The sequence below is a fragment of the Sapajus apella genome, unplaced genomic scaffold (genome assembly GCF_009761245.1).
Source record: "Sapajus apella isolate SASKATOON/1434 unplaced genomic scaffold, GSC_monkey_1.0 scaffold97, whole genome shotgun sequence".
NCBI classification, from domain to species: Eukaryota; Metazoa; Chordata; class Mammalia; order Primates; family Cebidae; genus Sapajus; species Sapajus apella.
In genome coordinates, this window is record NW_022437037.1 from 2,519,384 (window position 1) to 2,544,839 (window position 25,456).

The following is a 25,456-nucleotide window of genomic DNA, read 5'->3' on the forward strand; positions in this document are numbered from 1 at the left end:
GGCAGGGCAAAGGCAAAACGGGCCCTAACTGTAAGGAGGGTGGGCTGGGATAAGGAGACCTGGAAGAGGCCAGATAAAGCCAGCCCCAAGGTCTGGAAGCTTCGCAAGCATAGCCCCCTCCCAATCGTTAGTCCCCTCCCCTTCCGCCTGCCTGCGCCTGCCTGCGCCTGCCTGCGCCTGCCTGCGCCTGCCTGCGCCTGCCTGCGCCTGCCTGCGCCTGCCTGCGCCTGCCTGCGCCTGCCTGCGCCTGCCTGCTTACCTTTAACCTCCACCCAGTTGTTATTTAACTCGAGGTGAAGTTCTGACCAGTCCCACGCCCCCCTCCAGAAACCTGCCACAGAGGCTGAGAAATCCCTGGGGTGATCCTAGGATGAAGGCAGGAACCTATCAGGTAAAACGTTTCTCCCTGCACACTGGAGAGGCCAGAGCTTCGGCCCCCAGTCCCGGCAGGGGAGGGGAGGCCTTGGCGTCTCCACAAGTCACTGTTCTCTGATTCAGCAAGCCTCACGGCTCCAGCTAAATCCTGGCCAAAGCTGGCTTGTCAGAGGTGACTTGTGCGTCACTTCATGTCCTACCCAGAAAGGAAGCGGGAAACCGAGGGATGAAAAGTGCCAGGTTCCTGGCTGCCTCCCTGCCAATGGCTGAGAAGTTCTGGTGGGAAGGAACCATGGAGGGCGCATCCAGACATTCTTCCTCAGTGAAAACTGCCTCCTTTCAGGTAGGAGAACCTGGTGACCTCGGGCAGGTGACCTTGACTCTCTAAGCCTCAGTTTCTTGGGGGTAATGCTGCCAGCCCCTCCCTCACAGGGCTCAGTACCCAGCATGCTTGGAAGGTGAGAATAAATCGAAAAAAATTCCACTTTTTTTTTCTCTGAAAATTGCTAAGAAGGCCGGACATGGTGGCTCACACCTGTAATCCTAGCACTTTGGGAGGCTGAGGCGGGTGGATCAAAAGATTAGGAGTTTGAGAGCAGCCTGGCCAAGATGGCGAAACCCCATCTCTACTAAAAATAAAAAATTAGCTGGGCTCAATGATGGACGTCTGTAGTTGTTGAGAAACATTAAGTTTACCCTGCCCTCATGGCTCCTCAGTGGAGGATATCTTTTAGTTTGTAATTAGTGGTAGGCGGGTAACAGCTGCCTACTTGGTAGATTCTTGAGTTATGTGTAAATGTAGCCCACCTGTGTATTAACAGGAATCACCTGTTTAGAGCAAATAAAAAAGTGGATGAGAATCTGCTCCGAGCCGTCAGCCTGGAGAGCTGTCAGCCCCACGGGATTCCAGGCTGTTGTGCTATCTGGGTGTCTGCCTCTCAAATGCCTTCGGTGCTGCCTGGGTGGGGGTCTCTCGACCGAGCTCGTTCTTGATATGTAATCCCAGCTACTAGGGAGGCTGAGGCAGGAGAATTGCTTGAAGTTGGGAGGCAGAAGTTGCAGAGCCTAGATTGCACCACTGCACTCCAGCATGGGCGACAGAGTAAGACTACGTCTCAAAAGAAGAAAAAAAAATTAGCCAGGCATGGTGGCACATGTCTGTAATCCTAGCTACTCTGGAGGATGAGGCAGGAAAATCTCCTGAACCCGGGATGTGGAGGTTGCAGTGAGCCAAGATCAGGCCCCTGCACTCCAGCCTGGGCAACAGAGTGAGACTACATCTCAAAAAAAAAAAAAAAAAAAAAATCCTCCTCCTCCTAAAGAGGAGACCGAAGGTCAGATAGGATCAGAGAGGGGAGGTGACTTACTCATGGTCACACAGCACTTCGACAGTGGAGATGGCCAGACAAGTGGCGGTGAGGTGCAAGGACCAACATTAAAGTCAGTAGTCGGGGTTTGAGTTGGCTCTGCCGCATCCACGTGCCTGCTGTATCACCCTGGGTGAGTTGAGCCTCCATTTTTCCACCTGTAAAATAGAGATCATCTCTATTTCACACAATTTCCATGAGATTTCAGGTGCCAAATGCAGGGATAAGTGCTTAATAAATGTTTATTTGTTTTGAGACAGCATCTTAACTCTGTTGCTCACTTGCCCAGGCTGGAGTGCAGCGGTGCAATCTCGGCTCACTACAGTCTCCGCCTCCCTGGTTCAAGGGATTCTCCTGCCTCAGCCCCCTACGTAGTGGGACCACAGGAGTGTGCCACCACACCTAGCTAATTGTTTCACCATGTTGGCCAGGCTGCTCTCAAACTCCTGGCCTCAAGCGATCCACCCACTTTGGGTTCCCAAAGTGCTGGGATGACAGGTGTGAGCCACTCCTCCCAGACAAGTGCTTAATAAATATTAACAAAAAACAACCCACCCAAAAAGAAGGAACGAGGACAAACAGAAGGCAAGGGTGTTTCAGCAGAGGCAAACATTGTGAGCAAAAGCTTGCAGGTGGGAGAGGCCAAGGCCAATTGCTGAAGTCCTTGCCAGCTGGCAGGGACTGTATCTTTGCGTGCGGGATGAGTCTGGAGGCAGGCAGGGACCAGCCGCAGTGAACTTGTGGGCTTTTAATCCCAAATGCATGACGGGGCAGGAGTGTAGTAACCCAGGCAGAGCTGAGTTTAGAAAGACCTGACCCACTGTGAGGCCCCAGCTGTCTCTGCTCTCTCTCAACCTCAACCTGCCATTCCACAGTGGGTTCCCTCTGTGACCCGACCAGGGTTTGTAAATCCGTATATTCCTTTTTGAATTTCTTTCTTTGCTGCCCTCTCGCCCCCAGGACTGGGTGCTCTGTGAGCAGTACCTTGTCTTCTGTTCCTCACGGTAACCCCAGCATCTAGCCCAGAGTCTGGCAGAGATAATTTCTCCCCAGTGAATAAATGAATGAATGACATCGTTTCCCTGTGGGAAGGTGGGGTTATGGCAGAGTTCCTCAGCCAGCTCCTACCCCAGCCCCTCCTTCCCTCCACGGGCACCTGCAGATCTTCCAGCATGAGTGGGTGCCGGCCCATTTACTGGTTCCCCTTCTCCCTTTGTTTTCTCTTCTCCGACAATGGCTGTGTTTCTGTTGTTCTTGGAGAGAGAGAACGCAATGCCATCTCAGACACCAAAAGGCCAGCTGCAGTTCCCTCTCCAGGTGTATGATGAAGATGCCTTGGATTTTTCCCTTTACACTTTCCTCTAGTTGTTTCTATAAATATTTGTGGCTTTTAAAATAAAAAGCCACAAAGGAGATGAGTGGGCTATAAAGGAAACACACAGCTTTTTTTTGGAGACGGTCTTGCTCTCTTGCCCAGGCTGAAGTGCAGTGGCTCAATCTGGGCTCACTGCAAACTCCACCTTCTGGGTTCAAGCGATTCTCCTGCCTCGCCCTCCTGAGCAGCTGGGATTACTGTAGGGCTGAGTGCCCCACAGGGTCGTGGGGTGAGCCTTATGCTGTGCTGAGGCACAGGATCTGAGAAATAAAGAGACAGGACACAGAAGTACAAAGAAAACGCAGCTGGGCTCAGGGGGCCACGCCACCTACAAGCGGAGTCAGGCGAGGCCCCAAACATCTAGAAGCATGAGTATTTACTGTGTGTAGGTTAGGGGGCAGGGCAGTGAGTGAAATCATCTTTAAGGATAGTGAGAGAGTTGTGAGCAATAAAACATAAGGTCCACCCCCATTAGGTCACCTAGGCCAGGAGGTGGACAGTGTGCAGCAAGAGGCCCGTTCCCATGAAGGCAAGGGCTGTGTAGTAAGGGGTCCACCCCCATAAGGTCACCGAGGCTTGAAGGTGGACTGTACACAGTGAAGAGGGTGCAGTGTGCAATACTTCTATCTATGGGCAAACTACTTCTAAGAAGATTTATAGGAGAATGCTTTAAGTCACATAGCAGTGACAGAGTTGTCAAGGTTACCGCCACCTTCTGGCAGCTTCCAATGGGTTCTATGGGAAGATACTTTTCAAGCAGCACAGTAGCAAGAGCTGATAAAGTTCACAGTCACCAAGGTGGGTTGCCATTCTGAGGGCAGCCTTCCACTAGAACTGGAGCAAGGTCCTACAACTCTTTTATCAGGAGGAGTGGCTCTCGCCCCAAGCCTGCCATACAGTAGGTATCTTTACCATACTGAACGCTGCCGCCTCGGCCATGGATTCTTGTCCTGGTATAACTGTTTTCCCTTAATTCATGCTCTGCACTGTATCTGCTCCAGGCATTTCTCCGATTACAAGCTGCTTATTCCTTAATTCATGCTCTGCACTGTATCTGCTCCAGGCATTTCTCTGATTATAAGCTGCTTATTCCTTAATTCATGCTCTGTACTGTGTCCACTCTAGGCATTCCTCTGATTATGAACTAAGATATAAGTATATATGTAGGGAAATATTCTTTAGGCATTCATACTATCAACTATTAATGATTATATATAGAGGATTATGTAAAGGGATTCCTCAAGCCCTATTTCTATAAATATATGATTATGTAAAGGATTATATAAAAGGAAATAGCTGAGTAGTAACACTATAAAGTGAGATATTCCTCAAGTCCTAACTGTGCCAGGGTTCTGCTTAGCTTCTCATTTCTCGGTGCCCATATGGGGAGTTACCCACAGATTACAGGCATGGGCTACCATGCCCAGTTAATTTTTGTATTCTTAGTAGAGATGGGAGCTTCACCATGTTGGTCAGGCTGGTCTTGAACTCCTGACCTCGTGATCCACCCACCTTGGCCTCCCAAAGAGCTGGGTTACAGGCATGAGCCACCCTGCCTGGCCAACTTTTTTTTTTTTTTTTTTTTTTTTTAAGATGGAATTTTGCTCTGTCCCCCACGCTGGAGTGCAGTGGCATGATCTTGGTTCTCTGCAGCCTCCACCTCCCAGGTTCAAACAATTCTCGTGCCTCAGCCTCCCAAGTAACTGGGATTATAGGCAGGTGCCACCACACCCAGTTAACTTTTGTATATTTAATAGAGACGGGGTTTCACCACGTTGGCTGATCTTGAACCTTTTCCACCCACCTTGGCCTCCCAAAGTGCTGAGATTACAGGCATGAGCCACCATGCCCAGCCACAAATGGCTGTTAAACACAAAAAGAAGTGCTCAGTCTCCTTAATAATAAAATAAATGCAAATGTAACTACTTGGAGAATCTACCATATGATTGGCAGGGATCAAAGCTGGCTGTGTTGCTGAAGATGTGAGGAAATGCTGGCTTATGCCCTGCTGAAGTGGGGGAAACTTGTATCACCCCTCTGGGGGACAATGTGACCATATGTATAAAAATGTTGGCCAGGTGTGGTGGCACACACCTGTAATCCCAACATTTTGGGAGGCGGAGGTGGGTGGATCCTGAGGTCAGGAGTTTGAGACCAGCCTGGCCAACATGGTGAAACCCCATTTCTACTAAAAATACAAAAATTAGCCGGGCGTGGTGGGGTGCACCTGTAATCTCAGCTACTTGGGAGGCTGAGGCAGAAGAATTGCTTGAGCCTGGAAGGCGGAGGTTGTAGTGAGCCGAGATCATACCGCTGTACTCTGCCTGGGTGACAGAATGAGACTCGGTCTTGGAAAAAAATGTCAAATGCAGGTCACCTTTGACCCAGCAATTGCATTTCTTGGAATTTATCCATGGGATGTGCCACACAAGGAGGAAATGATGAAGGTAAAATGTTATCCACTGCTTGTGATAGCAAAATATTGGAAACCACCCAAATGTCCATCAGTAGGCAACTGGCCAAATACACAGTAATACTTCCACACCATGGAGTACTAGGCAGCTTCAAAACAAATTAGCCAACGGAGCGGCCCTTATATACTGACACAGCCCAGAATAGGCCCTGGATTAAAAGGGGCATGGAGAAAGTACTAGGCAGGCTTGCCTCACAGTCTGCTGCTATCTATGGGTATAAAAGGGAAAGCAACATATATTTGTATTTGCTTGTAAATGTATAACCTATCTCTGGAAAGATAAGAAACTGATAACATTGACTGCTTTGAGGAAGGAGGATTAGTAAGGTGCTGGAATCTGGGCTCCCAGGGCAGGAGACGTTTTGCTGTACACTGTTTTGACCTGTTAACGATTTGTTGTTTTTTGTTTGTTTGTTTGTTTGTTTGGAGATAGTCTTGCTCTTTTGCCCAGGCTGCAGTGAGGTGGTGCAATCTTCTGCCTCCCAGGTTCAAGTGATTCTTGTGCCGCAGCTTCCTAAATAGCTGGGATTACAGGCGCACATCACCAAGCTTGGATAATTTTTGTATTTTTTAGGAGACACAGGGTTTCACCATGTTGCCCAGGCTGGCCTTGAACTCCTTACCTCAAGTGATCTGCCCACCTCGGCCTCCCAAAGTGCTGTGATTACAGGTGTGAACCACTGTGCCCAGCCAATCTTTTAGCCATTTGAATGATATGATATCAAAAAAAAAAATCAGAATTTAAAATGAAAACATAAGAAAAAGGGTTCCCCCACTTTTTTTTTTCTCATTCTTTTTCTTTTTTTAAGATGGGGTTTCACCATGATGGCCAGGCTGGTCTTGAACTCCTGACCTCAGGTGATCCACCCACCTTGGCCTCCCAAAGTGCTAGGATTACAGGCATGAGCCACCGTGCCCGGCCCCACTTTTTTTTTTTTTTTTGAGACAGTGACACTCTGTCACCCAGTCTAGAGTGCAATGCCATGATCATGGCTCACTGTAGCCTCAAACTCCCGGGCTCAGGTGATCCTCCTACCTCAGCCTCCTGAGTAGCTGGGACCACAGGTGCGCACCTAAGTTTTGTATTTTTTGAAGAGACAGTCTCACTATGTTGCCCAGGCTGGCCTCGAACTCCTAGGCTCAAGTGATCCTCCTGCCTGGGCCTCCCAAAGTGCTGGGATTACAGGCATGAGCCAGCACATCCAGTTGTAAGGAAAAGTTTTAATAAGGAAAAGAGCTCTATTTTACCCCACTTCTCTCCCTTAAATTTGAGGCTTACAAATTTCCCTGTGTTACTATGAAAATTGTGCTTAGATCCTCTAGGAATGCAGTGGGGGAAAAATTGTCCTCAGAGACTTTAGAGTAAACAGATGCCCAAGGGACCAGGACTTGCCCAAGGCCCTGACCACCACTTAGTGTTTCCTATACTGGTACCATGTACGGTGGGGTGGGGGGGGATCCTCAGGGCTTTCATTGCTGTTCCTTGTTCTCCATGTCTGCAAATCTATTTCTAACTGCAGCTGAGGTCCGTAGCTCAATGAGTCAGATTATCATAATTGTCAAGAACTGTCTCCTTCTAGAGAAGGCCTATAACAGGCCACAGGGAAGAAGTGATCCAACTTCTTTGCTGAGGGCAAAGAGAAAGAAAGTCAGATAAGATTCAGCAATGTGTGGCCAGGTATGATGGTTCGCACCTGTAATCCCAGCACTTCCCAGCGTTCTGGGAGGTCAAAGTGGGCAGATCACCTGAGGTCAGGAGTTCAAGACCAGCCTGGTCAACAAGGCAAAACTCCATCTCTACTAAAAATACAAAAATTAGCCGGGCGTGGTGGTGTCATGCCTGTAATCCCAGCTGCTCAGGAGGCTGAGGCAGGAGAATCACTTGAACCTGGGAGGCAAAGGTTGCAGTGAGCCAAGATCTCGCCACTGCACTTCAGCCTGGAGGATAGAGGGAGACTATTCCTCCAAAAAAAAAAAAAAAAAAAAGATTCAGCAATGTGGACAAGCTTTCTACCTTACACTGGAGGAGGGAGTCCGGCTCTGGGGTCTTATTCTTGGAGGAATGGCTAGAGCACCTGCGCCACCTTTTACAGAGACCACCAATACTAGATCTGGAAAAAATACTTGCTCTACAGAGGAAAGAAACTGAGGAATAATATCTGTGATATACACAAAATGCTTTTTTTTTTTAGCTTTTTGAACATTTATTTATTTATTTTATTTATTTTTTTAAGATGGGGTTTCACCATCATGGCCAGGCTGGTCTTGAACTCCTGACCTCAGGTGATCCACCCACCTTGGCCTCCCAAAGTGCTAGGATTACAGGCGTGAGCCACCGCGCCCGGCCTGATTGATTTATTTAAAAAGAGGGGGGGTCTCGCTGTGTCTCCCGGGCTGGAGTATAGTGGCGCTATTGTAGCTCACTTCAGCCTTGAACTCCTGGACTCAAATGATCCTCCTTGGCCAGGCGCAGTAGCTCACGCCTGTAATCCCGGCACTTTGGGAGGCCGAGGCAGGTGGATCACCTGAGGTCAGGAGTTCAAGACCAGCCTGCCCAAAATGGTGAAACCCGGTCGCTACTAAAAATACAAAAATTAGCTGGGCATGGTGGCAGGCGCCTGTAATCTCAGCTACCCCAGAGGCTGAGGCAGGAGAATCGCTTGAACCCAGGAGGTAGATGCTGCAGTGAGCCGAGATTGCACCACTGCACTTCAGCCTGGGCAACAGAGTGAGACCATAAAAAAAAAGGTCCTCCTGCCTCACCCTCTTAGTGGCTGGGACTAGAGATGTGTACCAGCATGCCCAGTGATTTTTGTTTTTGTAGAGATGGGAGTTTCACCATGCTGCCCAGGCTGATCTAGAACTCCAGGCTTCAAGCGATCTTCCAGCTTCAGTCTCCCAAAGTGCTAGAATTACACGGGTGAGCCATTGCACCCAGCCCACAAAGGGCTATTATAACTGACATGAAAAAGCTGATCAAACATTAGAAAAATGGTCCAAAGATGGGTGAGGCAGCTCACTGAAATAAATGCCTGGGAAGATGCCCAAGGTCACTGCAGCAGGGGAATGAAAGTAACACTGAGATGGCTCTCTGCATTCTGTGGTCTGGGGCATCCTGGGAGAGGGGTGCTTCATCACACAGAGCTGCTGGGATGCCAAGGTGACAGCAGCATTGGGGAAAAGGATTGCAAACATCCCTGGACCCAACCCGACCCCTCCATGCAATCCAACTCACAGAAATCAAGTCCTTTGATGTACACACATATCCATAGCAGCAAAACACTGAAGGCAGAATGAATCCCATTCCACAGGCGAATGCAGGATGCTGCTGGGAAGGCCACACAGCCATTAAAAATGCTGAATTAGCAGTGTCCCTGGGAGACAGGGAAGGAGGTGCAGAGGCTAAGGATAAGGACTTYGGCTGGGCGAGGTGGCTCATGCCTGTATTCCCAAGACTTTGGGAGGCGGAGGCGGGTGGATCACGAGGTCAGGAGTCCACAGGTGAATGCAGGATGCTCCCGGGAAGGCCACACAGCCATTAAAGATGCTGAATTAGCAGTGTCCCTAGGGAGACAGGGAAGGAGGCCCAGAGGCTAGGAATAAGGACTCTGGCTGGGCATGGTGGCTCCTGCCTGTAATCCCAGCCCTTTGGAAGGCAGAGGTAGGTGGATCACCTGAGGTCAGGACTTCAAGACCAGCCTGCTCAACATGGCAAAACCCAATTTCTACTAAAGATACAAAAATTAGCCAAGTGTGGTGGCACATACCTGTAGTCCCAGCTACTTGGGAGGTGGAGGTTGCAGTGAGCCAAGATGGCGCCACTGCACTCCAGCCTGAGCAACAAAGAGATATCTCACACACACAAAAAAGTGTTTGCTAAGTAAATGTCTTAGAAAATAATAAGCTTGTTATTGAATAAGAAAGTTCAGTTGGAGCCAGGCTTGGTGACTCATGCCTGTGATACCAGCACTGCGGTAGGCCCGGGTGAGAGCATTGCTTGAGGGCAGGAGTTTAAGGCTGCAGTGAGCTCAGATCGTGCTGCTGCACTCCAGTTTGAGTTATAGATTGGAACCCTGTCTCTAAAAACAAAAATTTTTGGCCGGGGGGCGGTGGCTTATGCCTGTAATCCCAGCACTTTGGGAGGCGGAGGCAGGCAGATCACGAGGTCAGGAGATCAAGACCATGGAGACTATCCTGGCTAACACGGTGAAACCCTGTCTCTACTAAAAATACAAAAAACAGCCAGGCGTGGTGGCACACGCCTATAGTCTCAGCTACTCAGGAGGCTGAGGCAGGAGAATCGCTTGAACCTGGGAGGCGGAGGTTGCAGTGAGCCAATATCACGCCACTGCACTCCAGCCTGAATGACAGGGTGAGACTCCACATCAAAAAACAAATTTGTTTTGAAACGCTAAGATGCAAAACCTATTGTCACCTGCATTGGCAAGACCCTATAGATGTCCACGTGTGTCTGGTTTCACAAGCATAGAAACTATGGGACACATACTTAGCTGTCAACAGGACTGCCAGAGGAGGAAGTGTTTGTGGTGTATGCGGGGAGGGGAGAGAAGTAAGCAAAGTAAAAATATTTAAAGCTTCATTATTATTTTTTTAAGATGAAGCCTTGCTCTGTCACTCAGGCTGGAGTGCAGTGGCGTGATCTTGGCTCACTGCATCCTTTGCCTCCCGGGTTCAAGTATCCTGGGAGAGGGGTGCTTCCGTCACACACAGAGCTGCTGGGATGCCAAGGTGACAGCAGCATTGGGGAAAAGGATTGCAAACATCCCTGGACCCAACCCAACCCCTCCATGCAATCCAACTCATAGAAATCAAGCCCTTCGATGTACACATATATCCATAGCAGCAAAACACTGAAGGCAGAATGAATGCCATTCCACAGGCGAATGCAGGATGCTCCGGGGAAGGCCATGCAGCCATTAAAGACGCTGAATTAGCAGTATCTCTGGGGAGACAGGGAAGGAGGCGCAGAAGCTAGGAATAAGGACTCTGGCTGGGCGAGGTGGCTCACGCCTGTAATCCCAGCACTTCTTTGGGAGGCTGAGGCGGATGGATCACAAGGTCAGGAGTCCACAGGTGAATGCAGGATGCTCCCGGGAAGGCCACACAGCCATTAAACATGCTGAATTAGCAGTGTCCCTAGGGAGACACTGAGGGAAGGAGGCGCAGAGGCTAGGAATAAGGACTCTGGCTGGGCACGGTGGCTCACGCCTGTATTCCCAAGACTTTGGGAGGCCGAGGCTGGTGGATCACTAGGTCAGGAGTCCACAGGTGAAAGCAGGATTCTCCCAGGAAGGCCACACAGCCATTAAAGATTCTGAATTAGCAGTGTCCCTGGGGAGACAGGGAAGGAGGCCCAGAGGCTAGGGATAAGGACTCTGGCTGCGCACCGTGGCTCACGCCTATAATTCCAGCACTTTGGTAGGCGGAGGCGGGCGGATCACAAGGTCAGAAGTTGAGACCATCCTGACCAACATGGTGAAACCCTGTCTCTACTAAAAATACAAAAATTAGCTAGGCGTGGTGGCGGGCCCCTGTAATCCCAACTAATCCGAAGGCTGAGGCAGGAGAATCTCTTGAATCCGTGAGGCGGAGGTTGCAGTGAGCCAAGATGGTGCCACTGTACTCCAACCTGGGCGACAGAGAGAGATCCCATCTCAAAAAAAAGGAGAAAGTGTTTGCTAAGTAAATGTCTTAGAAAATAATAAGCTTGTTATTGAGTAAGAAAGTTAAGTTGCGCCGGGCGCGGTGGCTCACGCCTGTAATCCCAGCACTTTGGGAGGCCGAGGCGGGTGGATCACGAGGTCAAGAGATCGAGACCATCCTGGTCAACATGGTGAAACCCCGTCTCTACTAAAAAAAAAATACAAAAATTCAGCTGGGCATGGTGGCGTGTGCCTGTAATCCCAGCTACTCAGGAGGCTGAGGCAGGAGAATTGCCTGAACCCAGGAGGCGGAGGTTGCGGTGAGCCGATGTCGCGCCATTGCGCTCCGGCGGCGAACGAGACCTGAAACTCCGTCTCAAAAAAAAAAAAAAAAAAAAAAAAGTTAAGTTGCAGCCAGGCTTGGTAACTCATGCCTGTGTTCCCAGGACTTTGGTAGGCCTGATTGAGAGCATTGCTTGAGGGCAGGAGTTTAAGACTGCAGTGAGCTCTGATTGTGCCCCCGCTGCACTCCAGCCTGAAGGACACAATGAGACTCCGTCTCAAAAAAAAAAAAATTGTTTTGAAAAGCCAAGATCCAAAAACTATTGTCACATGCATTGGCAAGACCGTATAGATGTCTACATGTGTCTGGTTTCATGAGCATAGAAACTATGGGACACATAGCTGTCAACAGGACTGCCAGAGGAGGAAGCGTTTGTGTATGGGGGGAGGGGGGAAGGAAGTAAGCAAAATAAAAATATTTAAAGCTTCATTATTACTTTTTTTCAAGACAGGTCTTGCTCTGTCACCCAGGCTGGAGTCCAGTTGAGCGATCTTAGCTCACTGCAATCTCTGCCTCCTGAGTTCAAGCGATTCTCCTGCCTTAGCCTCTCAAGTAGCTGGGATTACAGGCTCCTGCCACCACACCGGCCCAATTTTTATATTTTTAGTAGAGACGAGGTTTCACCATATTGGTCAGGCTGGTCTCGAACTCCTGACCACGTGATCTGCCTGCCTTGGCCTCCCAAAGTGCTGGGATTACAGGCGTGAGCCACTGTGCCTGGCTTCATGATTATTTTTATGCAGTCATTAAACTATATACATGCATATGCATAGAGAAAGTTTCCCTGACTAAAAAATAAGGAAACCAAGAGAGGAAAAAACTTCTCTATCTCCCTTGGGGTGGGGGGGGGGGGGGGGGGGGCACCCCAGCAGTGTGTGAAGAGCAGAAGTCCAGCCAATGATGGATTCTTCCCAAAACATCAGTTGCTTATTTCGAAATCAGACAATTTCTCATAAATATTTACTCCCAATGCTGGGAAGAGGGAGAGGGGAAGGAGGTACTAAAACTCCATTAATCATCTGAAGGACTGTCTTTTATCGGAGTGATGTTCCCTAGTGGGTTGTTTGCAGTTTCCTGCTCCCCAGTTCTGGGCCTCAGCTATCAAAAGGATTTCACATGCAACTTTTTAATGCTAGCAGTTGGGGCCAAGAAGATAATAGATGGGAAAAAGCTCTGAAAACTCCAGGATGACAAATAGCTACCCTCCTCTCTCACAGAAAGGAAGGATTACTGCCCCACCATTCCCAGGTGGCCCTCAAATCCATCCTCTACACAGTACCAGCTGGTAGGCGTTTCCAAAGTGTAAATGGAATCATGTCATCTGTCCTTAACACCATTTATTGTCAAGGCCAGTCGGTAGTTCACACTTCTAATCCCAGCACTTTGGCAGGTAGAGGCAGGAGGATTGCTTGAGCCCAGGAGTTCAAGGCCAGCCTGGAAGCCATAGTGAAACCTTGTCTCTACAAAAAGTTTAAAAATTACCCGGTCATCGTGGTGCATGCATGTAGTCCTAGCTAGCCAGGAGGCTGAAGACCCAGGAGACTGAGGTCGTGCTACTGCACTCTAGCCTGGGCGACAGAGCAAGATCTTGTCTCAAACAAAAACAAAACAAAAACCCATTTATTGTCATCCAAATTCCTTTTCTGTCTATAAGACCGGGTGGATCTGGCCTCCTGCACTCTGGAAGCCACAGACGCCTCATTCTCTCTCCAATCTCTTGCTTTTCACACATGGTTCCCTCCATTGGCCTGGAAACCTCTTTCCCCACCCTGTCACCTCCCCGACTCCCCGACTCCCCCATCTCGCAGGCCTCAGTCGGGATGTTGCTTTTCCAGGAAGCCTTCCCAGTCTCCTCAGGGCTGGTTAGGGGCCCCAGGAGTGTCCATGCCTGGGATTTGGCTGTCAGATTCGTAAAGGCAGAAGCCAAATCCCCGCTGCGTGCTGTCTCCAGGGACTTTCTGGGGCCGGGATGCGATGACCTCCACCAGGTGTCTACACTTCTGTCATCCTATCCCAGCTCGGAGCAGAGACTGAGGACTGCTAACTGGGACTGGCTAGTTTGGGACACGCTGTGGGTGTCCCATGGGAGGACGTTGAGGAAAGGAGTGGGTGCCCGCTAAGGGAGGGGACGTCCCGGAGCGTGCCACTCACAAACAGGGTCCTGGGCCTGCCCCTCACCAGTATGGTGCACATGTGAGGCGTGGCTTTTCATTGGTGCAAAGGGGCGAGGAGGCGGGAGTTTGGGGCGGCGCTGATTGGTGGTGGGAGGGGCGGGGCGGGGTGAGGCAGCACTGCGCGGATTGGCAGGGGGCGGGGCTGGGCGTCTCCAGCCTGGGCCTAGCGCGCTGCCGGGGGTGTCGCAGGGACTATGTCGCCGGCGCGGAGCCACCTGGGCGCTGCTCTGTTTCTGGCGGCGGCTTCTGCGCGCAGTGTAACGACCCAGGTCGCGGCGCGGCGGGGCTTGAGCGCGTGGCCGGTGCCACAGGAGCCCAGCATGGAGTACCAGGTATCAGGCGGGCCAGCGGGCAGGAGTGCGACAACACGTGGGCCTGCGCTGAGCCGCAGAACATCCGGGCTCCGCTGACGGAGAGCGTACCGGGAGCCCCGGACTGGGGGACTCGGGGGGCGGAACATCCTGGAGTCTGGAGTCTGGGGGTGGGGACAGGGACCAGGAAGTTGGGCCCGGGCCGCCTGATCTGGGAATTCGGAGACTGTAGGGGCCCCGGGTTGGAGAGTGGAAAGGGGCACTGGAGCTAGGATCCAGAAGCCCAGAGGCTCAGCGGTGGTTCTGGAGTTCAGTGATCTTGGAGTCTGAACCTGCAGTGGGAGTGGGGAAAGGGGGGAGATAAGAGACTCAGAAATTCAAGCTTGAAAGATCCAGGAGTATAGATGGAGTGTGGGGTCTCAAGAATTCAGAAGATTGGGGATCTAATTGCCTGGAATTACAGGCAGGAATCAGGGGTAGTGGAGGGCCCAAGAACCCGGGAAACAGACAATGTCTGTGGGCGCTATGCCAAGAGCCAGTTGCCCTAGACCAGAATCTGTTGCCACTCAGGCGGGTGGCACTGGTTTGATGATAGTGGGGCCCCCAACCAGCTGTGAGGTCCTGAGGGCGGGAGATACGGAATATGAGGCCTGAGGGGAAGGAAATAGCACCCCAACTCCCACCTCCATTGTGAGCCCTCCTGAAGCTGTACCTACCTGCCTTCCTGGCGGAGTGACCCCTGGCACATCCCTCCTCCCTCTGAGCCCCCTCTTCCTCATCTGGTTGCTCTTCTGTGGGTTGGAATGTGGAACCTGAGTCCTGAGGGTTGGGTTGAAGCCTCAGGGAATTCCAGAATTTGAATACCCCAACCTTCTGTAGTTCTGGCCCCACCCTGGCAGAGAGCAATGGACCCCATTGAAGGGAATGAGGGCAAAGGCCTAGGAGTGAAGCCGAGGGAGTCTGGACAGGAATCAAGGCTAGCCCGTTAGTCATGCCACCTTCTTTGTGTGGCACTCCCTGGGTGGGGCCGAACTGCCCTAGGCTCCATCCCTTTTTGCCAGAGCTGGAAAGTTGCCATGCTCTCTTTCTGTTGCTTAACCTATGGGCTAGGGTAACAGGACTGGCAGGGCAGGCCTGGTACTGCCCCTGTTGCCCTGGCTTGGCCACTGGCCTGATGGCTGTTTCTGTGCCTTTGGGCCCTGAGTGAACCTTAACCTGCTACCCGGGCACTGTGGTTGCCAGGATGCCGTGCGCATGCTCAATACCCTGCAGACCAATGCCAGCTATCTGGAGCAGGCGAAGCGCCAGCGGGGTGACCCCCAGACACAGCTGGAAGCCATGGAACTGTACCTGGCACGAAGCGGGCTGCAGGTAAGGTAGAGAGGGCCTGTGACCACCTCCCACCCCCATCTGTGATTTCCATAGCTGAGGTGGGGACCTCATTTGTCTGTCCCAGGTGGAAGACCTGGACCGGCTGAACATCATCCACGTCACTGGGACGAAGGGGAAGGTGAGGGGCAGGACCCCGGGGTAGTGGGTCCACTTAGTGGGCTGGCAGGGTAGAGCCTGCCCAGACAATCCCTTTTTCTTTCAAGGGCTCCACCTGTGCCTTCACTGAATGTATCCTCCGAAGCTATGGCCTGAAGACGGGATTCTTTAGGTACTGGGTTATGGAGGGATGTGGTGTCTCTGTCCCAATGGACCCTGGGGGGGGCTATCGAACCAGCCAGTGCTTCAGGACCAGAGTCACCCCCAGGAGATCAGCTCAGCTGCATATCTCTGTGCCCAATGTTTATTCATTCAATAAAAATTCAGTTAGCACTTACCACATTGGTCCACATTTATGGCAACCTTTAATTTTTTTTCTTTTTTTTTTTTTCAAGACTGAGTCTTGCTCTATCGCTCAGGTTGGAGTACAGTGGCACAATTTTGACTCACTGCAGCCTCTGCCTCCTGGGTTCAAACGATTCTCACACCTCAGCCTCCTGAGTAGCTGGGATTACAGGTGCCCGCCACCATACCTGGCTAATTTTTTTTTTTTTTTTTTCAGTCAGAGTCTTGCTCTGTCACTCAGGCTGGAGTGCAGTGGCCGATCTCGGCTCACGGCAATTTCTGCCTCCTGGGTTCAAAGCAATTCTCCTGCCTCAGCCTCCCAAGTAGCTGGGATTACAGGTGCCTGCCACCACACCCAGCTAATTTTTGTAATTTTAATAGAGACGGGGTTTTACCATATCGGCCAGGCTGATCTCAAACTCCTGACCTCAAGTGATCTGCCCACCTTAGCCTCCCAAAGTGCTGGTATCACAGGTGTGAGCCACTGTCCTTGGCCTTAATTTTCATAATGAAAAACATTGGGGAACGGGCAGCAACTTGAATGTATAAACTAAAAATGTAGCAGGAGGTCGGGTGTGGTGGCTCATGCCTATAATCCCAGCACTTTGGGCGGCTGACATGGGAGGATCACCCGAGCCGGGGAAGGTGAAGACTGCAGTTAGCCGTGATCACGCCATTGCGCTTCAGCCTGGGCAACAGAGCAAATCGCTGTCTCAAAAAACTGAACAAAACAAAATTACATAGCTAGAATAGTCAGATGTGTCTTTAATAACTTAAAGTCCAGGTTGAGTGTGGTGGCTGACAACTGTAATCCTAGCACTTTGGGAGGCCGAGGTGGGAGGATCACTGGAGCTTAGGAGTTTGAAACCAGCCTGGGCAACATCGTGAGACTTCATCTCTATAAAAAACATTAAATGAAAAAAAAATTTTTTTAAGTCCATATATAAGTTTAAAGTCACATAGAGATATTTATTAGTTACTATGTCTCTGGGCTAAGGAGCAGAAAACTGCCTTGCAAGGGCTTACACGATCAGGGTGGCTTGTGCCATGTGGGTTAGGGCCTCCCAGATTGGTTGCAGATAGGATCCCTTCTGCTATGCGGGTCTCTGCTGTGGTTTTGCTCTGGAGGCAGCGCCCCTTCTTGGTCTCACTTGTCTAGACTCTCACAAGAGGATGGCCTGGTAGAACCGGGATCACTCAGGCCGGGAGCAGTGGCTCACGCCTGTAATCCCAGCACTTTGGGAGGCCGAGGTGGGCAGATCACGAGGTTAAGAGATCGAGACCATCCTGGCCAACATGGTGAAACCCCGTCTCTACTAAAAATACAAAAAAAAATTAGCCAGGTATGGTGGTGTGTTCCTGTAGTCCCAGCTACTCGGGAGGCTGAGGCAGGAGAATTGCTTGAAACTGGAAAACAGAAGTTGCAGTGAGCCGGGATCTCGTCACTGCACTCCAGCCTGGTGATAGAGTGAGACTCTGTCTCCAAAAAAAAAAAAAAAAAAAAAACTGGGATCACTCTTCTTGTGCCTCACGTCTCTCCTGAGCCCAACACCAGGAACATCTGAAATCAGATGCCTAAGGTCATTTCAGACCAATATGTTTTCCCTAAATAGTTCTTGATCAAACTAAAGAGATAGAGAGGAGGACTTAATACTTGAGGGTCTTTGAGGGTTGAAACATAAGGCACCAACCTGTCTTCTAAAATCATTTTTTGGGCCAGGCTCAGTGCTGTAATCCCAGCACTTTGGCAAGCCGAGGTGGGCAGATCATTTGAGGCCAGGAGTTCAAGACCAGCCTGGCCAACATGGCGAAACCCTCTCTCTACTAAAAATACAAAAAAATTGGCGGGGCACAGTGGCTCACAAGCGCCTGTAATCCCAGCACTTTGGGAGGCCGAGTTGGGCGGATCACCTGAGGTCAGGAGTTCAAGACCAGCCTGCCTAGCATGGTATAACCCTGTCTCTACTGAAAATACAAAAATAATCAGCCAGGCATAGTGGCGCACACCTGTAATCCCAGCTACTTGGAAGGCCAAGGCACGAGAATTGCTTGAACCCAGGAGGCGGAGGTGGCAGTGAGCTGAGATCTCATGACTACACTCCAGCCTGGGCGACAGAGCAAGACCCTGTCTCAAAAATAAATAAATATTAGATGTTACTAGTGACCAGTGGTTACAAAAATAAAAATAAATAAAAATTAAAAATAAAATCATTTTTGGGGTGAAAACCCTAACCTTTATCTTGGGCCCATGTGGCCCTGAGGGCCAGCCCAGGACTGCAGCTTGAACATTGCTGGCGGGCTTTGTCTCTGAGAGCTGTAAGACAGATGGTATTGTGGGGCAGATGTCAGGAGAGTGACTGATTGGTATGGGACTGTTGAAGCCCATAGAATGTGCGAGGCCAGCCTGGGTGAGGAGGGGCTGTCTTAGTTGAGACCTGTGTGGTGAGCAGGGTGAGCCAGATGCAGAGGCCTGGAGATAGAAGAGGGCGAGGACTGGGGGTCTACAGATAGTCCAGGGGGGATGGGACACCAGGAACAGACCAAGGGACACAGGAGAGGTGAGGCACAGAGGCCAGTGGCATCAGCCCCTGCAGGGTGGGGGAAAGCCAGGACGCTCGGGAAGGGAGTCCTGACGACCCCAGCTGTCCCGGCAGCTCTCCCCACCTGGTGCAGGTTCGGGAGCGGATCCGCATCAATGGGCAGCCCATCAGTCCTGACCTCTTCACCAAGTACTTCTGGCGCCTCTACCAACGGCTGGAGGAGACCAAGGTGCCCCGTGCAGGAGGGCTGGTGGGTGGGCGGGGTTGGGGGTGGTACCTGTTCCAGCACCCCGTCTCCCCAGAGGAGGGGCTGCAGGGGCTCTGGGCTCTGACATGTCCCTGTGCCACAGGACGGCAGCTGTGTCTCCATGCCCCCCTACTTCCGCTTCCTGACACTCATGGCCTTCCACGTCTTCCTCCAAGAGAAGGTGTGTGCCCTCTCCCTAGAACCCTGCATCTGAGGTCTTGGGAACAGGAACCTCAGCAGCCCTGGGGGCTCCCTGCTTCCATCCAGCCTCTGGGCACCCTCATATCCCCTGCTGTGCCCTCTGATCTTTGGCAGGTGGACCTGGCAGTGGTGGAGGTGGGCATTGGTGGGGCTTATGACTGCACCAACATCATCAGGTGAGCGCAGTTGCTCGGGGCAAGGGGTGGCAGCCAGGACAGCCTCACCTGCCACCTGGTGGCTCAGGACAAGGCCCTCATGGCCTTTTCCTCTACTGCAGGAAGCCTGTGGTGTGCGGAGTCTCCTCTCTTGGCATCGACCACACCAGCCTCCTGGGGGACACGGTGGAGAAGATCGCATGGCAGAAAGGGGGCATCTTTAAGGTGACCAGGCAGACTGGGGCCTCACTAAGCCCAAAGAGGCAAGGCTGGGGCATGGCTGGGGCATGGCCATTCAGGACAAGGTCCTGGGCATCAGTGGGGTCTGCTTTCTCATACTGGCTTTGCTGTGTGACTGGAACGAGTTGAGCCTCCTCTCCAGCCTGTTTCCCCATTGAAACATGAGGGATAGCTGGGCATGGTGGCTTATGCTTGTAATCCCAGTACTTTGGGAGGCCAAGGCAGGAGGATCACATGAGGTCAGGAGTTTGAGATCAGCCTGGCCAACATGGTGAAACTCCATCTCTACTAAAAACACAAAAATTAGCCAGGAGTGGTGGTGTGCGCCTGTAGTTGCAGCTACTGGGAAGACTGAGGCAGGAGAATTGCTCCAACCCAGGAGGCAGACGTTGCAGTGAGCTGAGATCGTGCCACTGCATTCTAGCCTGGTGAGAGTGAGACTGTGTCTCAAAAAAACAAAGTAACAACAAAAAAAACCCCAGAAACATGAGGGATGAGAGGCAGTGGTAGCCCAGACCGAGGGATGTGGGGCCAGATAGGAGTGTGGAAGATGCCCAGCAGCCCTTTCTCTCTCCTCGTTCCCTCTACAGCAAGGTGTCCCTGCCTTCACTGTGCTGCAGCCTGAAGGTCCCTTGGCAGTGCTGAGGGACCGAGCCCAGCAGATCTCAGTGAGTCTGATTGGAATGGGGCAGCGGCGGTGGCGGGGGTGTGTGTCCCTCCTGTTTGAGGAGACACTCTGTCCTTTGGGGCCTCAGTTTGCTCATCTGTGTAGCGAGGAAGCTGGGCCAGCTGCCGGGCCAGCTGGAACACATCTCAGTTCTGGGAGCAGGGCTTGGTGGCTGGGGGAGGGGAGGGCCTCTGCTGACCTTCCTGCCTGTCTCCCCCAGTGTCCTCTCTACCTGTGTCCACCGCTGGAGGCCCTGGAGGAAGGGGGGCTGCCGCTGACCTTGGGCCTGGAGGGGGAGCACCAGCGGTCCAATGCCGCCTTGGCCTTGCAGCTGGCCCACTGCTGGCTGCAGTGGCAGAACCACCATGGTGAGTGGGCAGGCAGGTAGGCGGGACCTGTGGAGCCTGCCTACCTGTGGAGCTTCCTGGGCACACGGTCACACACACCCTGCAGATGCTGGGGAGCTGAAGGCATCCAGGCCAGGCCTCCTGTGGCAGCTGCCCCTGGCACCCGTGTTCCAGCCCACATCCCACATGCGGCTTGGTGAGTCAGACCTTCTTGCCCAGCGCCCTTTCAGATTTTTTGTTTGTTTGTTTTCTGTTTGGGAGATAGAGACAGTTTGAAGTGGTGCCTAAGAGAAAGGACTCTGAAGTCAGCAAACCTCCCAGGCCTTGAGTTCATCATGATCTCTTTCTAAGCCTATCTTCTCATCTGCCAAATGTGATGATGATGGGAGCCATTGCCAAGGGCTGTGGTGGGGATTTGTTGAGGTGACATCACCAAGGTGCTAAGTCCAGAGCCTGGCCAATGTGGGATAAAGTGCCAGCCAGTGGTAGCTGCTGTCACTGTCACTGTCATTGTCATCAGACCCTGAGGTCCCGGAGGACGGTGATCCAGTCATCTCCCCCAAAGCTTTCGGCACCCAGCAGGTGCTCATGCTGTTAAACCCCTTCAGCAAATGGTGGGCCCACTGTGTGCCGTGCCTGGTGTCAGGGGCAAGTGACAAGGTCCTGGAGACAGGCAGACCTCGGATCACGTCCCGGCTCCAGCCAAGGGCTCTCGGGCTGTCAAACGGGAATCATACATGATAGCAGCCTCTCTCAGGGTTGCCTGGAAGATTCCACCAGATGAGGCAGCCGAAAAGCCCAAGCCAGTGTGACTGGTGCTAGTAAGAAGCTCCCGGGCTGCCGGGGTCCTCAGAGTGCTCAGAGGGCGGGCGCAGCCTGTGGGGTCGGGGAGAGCGGGCTCAGGAGTGTGTGTGCGGAGTTGAGGACCGGAGTGGGAGAGGGCCTGAAGGACTGCCTTGCTGCCCTCCCCCAGGGCTTCGAAACACGGAGTGGCTGGGCCGGACGCAGGTGCTGCGGCGCGGGCCCCTCACCTGGTACCTGGACGGCGCGCACACCCCCAGCAGCGTGCAGGCCTGCGTCCGTTGGTTCCGCCAGGCGCTGCAGAGCCGCGAGAGGCAGAGCAGGTGAGGGGCGGGGCCGGAGGCGGGGCCTGGGCCGGCCCAGGGGGAGGGGAGGGGCGAGCCCACATGGAAGGGCGGGGTTGTGGGCGGGGGCGGGGGTGGGCCGGTGGGAGGACCGGGGTGGGGCAGTGGGGGGTGTTCTCTGACCCAGCTCCTCGCCTCTGGCTCAGTGGGACCGAGGTTCGAGTCTTGCTCTTCAACACCACTGGGGATCGGGACTCGGCGGTCCTACTGAAGCTGCTGCAGGTAAGGAGCCGACTTGGGGTTGGGCGGCAGGCAGTCCTGAAGCCCTGGGTCTGGCGTTGTGACCCTGGAGGGTGTCAACTCCTTTCCTTTCAGTTGTATTGGGGACTAGATGTGACAAGGTGCATGTGCTGCTTCCGCCAGGCTCTGCAGGGCCACGGGGAGTCCAGTCACAGGCCATTACTCATTCTCCCGTGTGTCCAGACTCAAGTCCAGGCTTAAGAGGAGGGCCACCTCGTGCTAAAGGTCAGGCTCTGGACTCACTTATCATGCCCCTTTAGCCACTAGCATATCACCCTGGATGAGAGGTGGCATTTCCCTGAGCCTCAGTTTGCCTTTCCATAAAATGAGGTGGCTGCTAAGAGTACCTGCTTCTCAAGTTTGGTTGAAGGAGTCACTGGGCCTTTCTCTGCTTGGGGAAACTGAGGCTGCCCCAAGCTGTCAGGGCTGAAGTGGCCTCTAGGTATCATCTCCCATTTCACAGACCAGGAGGCTGAGGCTGTATCCAGAACCTCTCCTATGTACTCACAGCCTTTTCCCAGCCTGGATTTGGGTCCCCCTCACTATCTGAGTGACCTTAAGCAAGTCCCCTTGACCTGTGGCCTCTGTTCCCCCAACTGTATAGTAGGCTGGGGCTTCACTGCCCAGCCCACAGGCCAGGCTGGGTATGCTGAGGCAGATGGGGGCGGGGCACTGAAGTACCTTGGCTGGGTTCATACAGAATGATTCTAGTTGTGAGGGAGGCTGCATCTCCAGAGATATGGGCTCAGGGGCCATGTGGAAGTCGGGAGACATCCTTTCAGGGGTCTGACACCAAGTCTTTCTCTCGGCCTTCTAGCCCTGCCAGTTCGACTATGCCGTCTTCTGCCCCAACCTGACAGAGGTGTCATCCACAGGCAACGCAGGTGAGAGGTGATAGGCATGGTCCCTGGGGAGGGGCTGGGGGCCCTGAGGTAGCTTCCAAACTGGAGTTTTGGGGTAGGAGATGAATTTGTTTGATTGTATCAGCACGCTTTAGTTTCTTATGCACTTATACACCAAAGTATACTTGGTTTAAATTTTTTTTGAGACAGAGTCTCGCTTTATAGCCAGGCTGGAGTGCAGTAGTGCAATCCTGGTTCACTGCAACTTCCGTTTTCTGGTTTCAAGCAATTCTCCTGCCTCAGCCTCCCGAGCAGCTGGGACTATGGGCACACACCACCACGCCTGGCTAATTTTTTTGTATTTTTAGTAGAGATGGGGTTTCACCATGTTGGCCAGGATATTCTCAATCTCTTGACCTCATGATCTGCCTACCTTGGCCTCCCAAAGTACTGGGACTACAGGTGTGAGCCACTGCACCTGGCTACTTGATTTAGTTTTTGGGACAGAGTCTTACTCTGTCACCTAGGCTGGAGTGTAATGGCATGATCTCAGCTCACTGCAACCCCTGCCTCCTGGGTTCAAATGATTCTCATGTATCAGCCTCCCAAAGAGCTGGGATTACAGGCATGTGCCAACATGCTCAGCTAAATTTTATATTTTTAGTAGAGATGGGGTTTTGCCATGTTGGCCAGGCTGGTGTCAAACTCCTGTGCCTCAGTGATCCGCCTGCCTCATCCTCCCAAAGTGCTGGGATTACAGATGTGAGCCACTGTGCCCAGCCAGCATTTTTTATTTTATATGAAATAGAGTAGAATAGAAAATACCAGTGTGCATTGCATGAAGTAAGGGTAGGTCCTGTTTGGTGAAAACTGTTCTGTTCCAGGCGTATGTATAAGTGAGTGAGTACTGAGTTGCTGTGTAAAATGTGTTTTTTACTATGTATCGGGTTAAAAAAGTTTGAAATAGTGCAAAAAATGCAGATCCCAGGCTGGACATGGTGCCTCATACCTGTAATCCCAGCACTTTGGCAGGAGGATTGTTTGAGCCCAGGAGTTAAAAGCCAGACCTCATCTCTACAAAAAATAGAATTAGCCAGGTGTGGTTGTACGTACCTGTGGTCCTAGCTACTCAGGAGGCTAAAGTGGAAGGATTGCTTGATCCTGGAAGGTGGAGGCTGCAGTGGGCCATGATTGCACCGCTGCACGGCAGCCTGGGTGACAGAGCAAGACCCTGGACCCTGTCTAAAAAAAAAAAAAAGATCTCCAGTCCCCACATCAGTCTAGCTGGGGAGACTTCTGGAATCTGCGTTTTTTTTCCATATATTTAATTTTTTAAATTGTACTTAGGTTTTGAGGTAGGAATCTGCATTTTTAACTAGCATCCTCAGAAATACCTGTGCCCACTTGGTGATAGCGTCCAGTTCGATGTCCATTTTATAGATAGAGACAGTGAGGCCAGGGTGGGGAAATGGTGCCTGGTAGGCAAAAGCTTTGGAGCTGGACCGTCTGGCTCTGCTTCGTGACCTTGGGCAAGTCACTGAACCTTTCTGAGCCTCTGTTTCTTCATTGTGTCTATAGAGAAGACCCCTAGCAGACTGCTGGCCTGACACATGTAAAGGGCTGGGCACTAAGCAGGTGCTCATGGCCCACCCGCCCCTTCTCCAGCCCTGTCCCCTACTCCTCCCCTTCAGTGACACGCCTGTCTCTGCCCCACAGACCAACAGAACTTCACAGTGACACTGGACCAGGTGTTGCTCCGCTGCCTGGAACACCAGCAGCACTGGAACTACCTGGATGAGGAGCAGGCCAGCCCGGCCCTCTGGAGCGCCCCCAGCCCGGAGCTTGCTGGGCCTGCATCCCTGCTGCTGGCGCCCCACCCACCCCACAGCAGCACCAGCTCCCTTGTCTTCAGCTGCATTTCACATGCCTTGCAATGGATCAGCCAAGGTCGAGATCCCGTCTTCCAGCCACCCAGTTCCCCAAAGAGCCTCCTTACCCACCCTGTGGCATGCAGTGGGGCTAGTGTACTCCATGAGGCTGCTGCCGTCCACGTGCTGGTCACTGGCAGCCTGCACCTGGTGGGTGGTGTCCTGAAGCTGCTAGAGCCTGCACTGTCCCAGTAGTCAAGGCCCAGGGTTGGAGGTGGGAGCCCCCCACAGCTGCCTGCATTCTCCCCATGAACTCACATACTAGGTGCCTTTTGTGCCTCTGCTTTCCTGGTTCTGTCTAGACTGGCCTAGGGACCAGGGCTCTGGGATGGGAGGCCGGGAGAGGATGTCCTCCGTTTTGAGGCTCTGTGCCTTGGCCTCTCCTCCTTCCCCTTCCTTCTGGCTGAGATGGTGGACGGCTGAGTTGGGGGCTCCCCAGGTCTCTCACTGTTCCAGTGGCCTGGCCACTCAGGTTGTCTTCCCCCACACCCCGCCGCCTTCTGGCTCAGGCCCAGCTTATTGTGTGTGCTGCTGGCCAGGCCCCAGGTCCTGCTGGGTGCTGGGTGGTAGATTTCCTCCTCCCAGTGCCTTCTGGGAAGGGAGAGGGCCTCTGCCTGGGACAGCCTGGGACAGAGAGTGGCTGAAGTGAATTAAAGCCTTTGTTTTTTAAAAAAAAATGGCAAAGCCTTCGACTGACACTTGACCCCCTTCTCCCTCAGCAGAGGCAGGGAGAGAAGGGCTGCAGGTGGTCAGGGACCTGTGCTGTGTAGAGGGAGGGTGGCTGCGTGGCCGGGAACAAGTCCCTCCCTCCCTGTGCACCTCAGGTGGCCCGTCTGTGACATCAGAAGACTGGACTGATGCCTGTTGACTATATGCCAGGCAGTGCTTTCTGTAGACCCATCTTACGATGTGAATTATATCCACTTGACAGGCGAGGAATCTGTGACTGGCCTCAGGAAGCATGTGCCTACTATCACAAGCCCACAAGTG

At 52.4% G+C, this 25,456-nt stretch overlaps 1 protein-coding gene across 4 annotated transcripts; it reads left to right on the top strand.

Moving 5' to 3' along the window:
* Positions 1–297: 297 nt before the first annotated feature.
* On the top strand, positions 298–25,141 carry FPGS (folylpolyglutamate synthase). 4 transcript variants are annotated; one of them, XM_032257350.1, is made up of 16 exons: positions 298–391; positions 499–718; positions 15,324–15,452; positions 15,538–15,591; positions 15,677–15,741; positions 18,569–18,683; positions 18,805–18,882; positions 19,017–19,078; positions 19,180–19,282; positions 19,888–19,965; positions 20,185–20,332; positions 20,418–20,507; positions 21,285–21,435; positions 21,603–21,678; positions 22,514–22,580; positions 24,255–25,141. In XM_032257350.1, exons 2-16 carry the CDS (start codon positions 602–604, stop codon positions 24,659–24,661), a joined length of 1,740 nt encoding a protein of 579 aa, XP_032113241.1. In that variant the 5' UTR covers positions 298–391; positions 499–601; the 3' UTR covers positions 24,662–25,141. The 4 variants fall into 4 exon arrangements, with proteins under 4 accessions (XP_032113241.1, XP_032113240.1, XP_032113242.1 ...); XM_032257349.1 differs by lacking the exons at positions 298–391; positions 499–718 and adding an exon at positions 13,895–14,102; XM_032257352.1 differs by lacking the exons at positions 298–391; positions 499–718 and adding an exon at positions 14,158–14,309.
* The last annotated feature ends 315 nt before the right edge of the window (positions 25,142–25,456 follow it).

Coding starts and splice junctions, on each gene's coding strand:
- FPGS (XM_032257349.1), top strand. CDS start 13,965: ATGTCGCCGGCGCGGAGCCACCTGGGCGCTGCTCTGTTTCTGGCGGCG. Junction 20,333..20,417: donor GCAGTGGCAGAACCACCATG/GTGAGTGGGCAG, acceptor CACACCCTGCAG/ATGCTGGGGAGCTGAAGGCA. Junction 21,436..21,602: donor AGCCGCGAGAGGCAGAGCAG/GTGAGGGGCGGG, acceptor CCTCTGGCTCAG/TGGGACCGAGGTTCGAGTCT.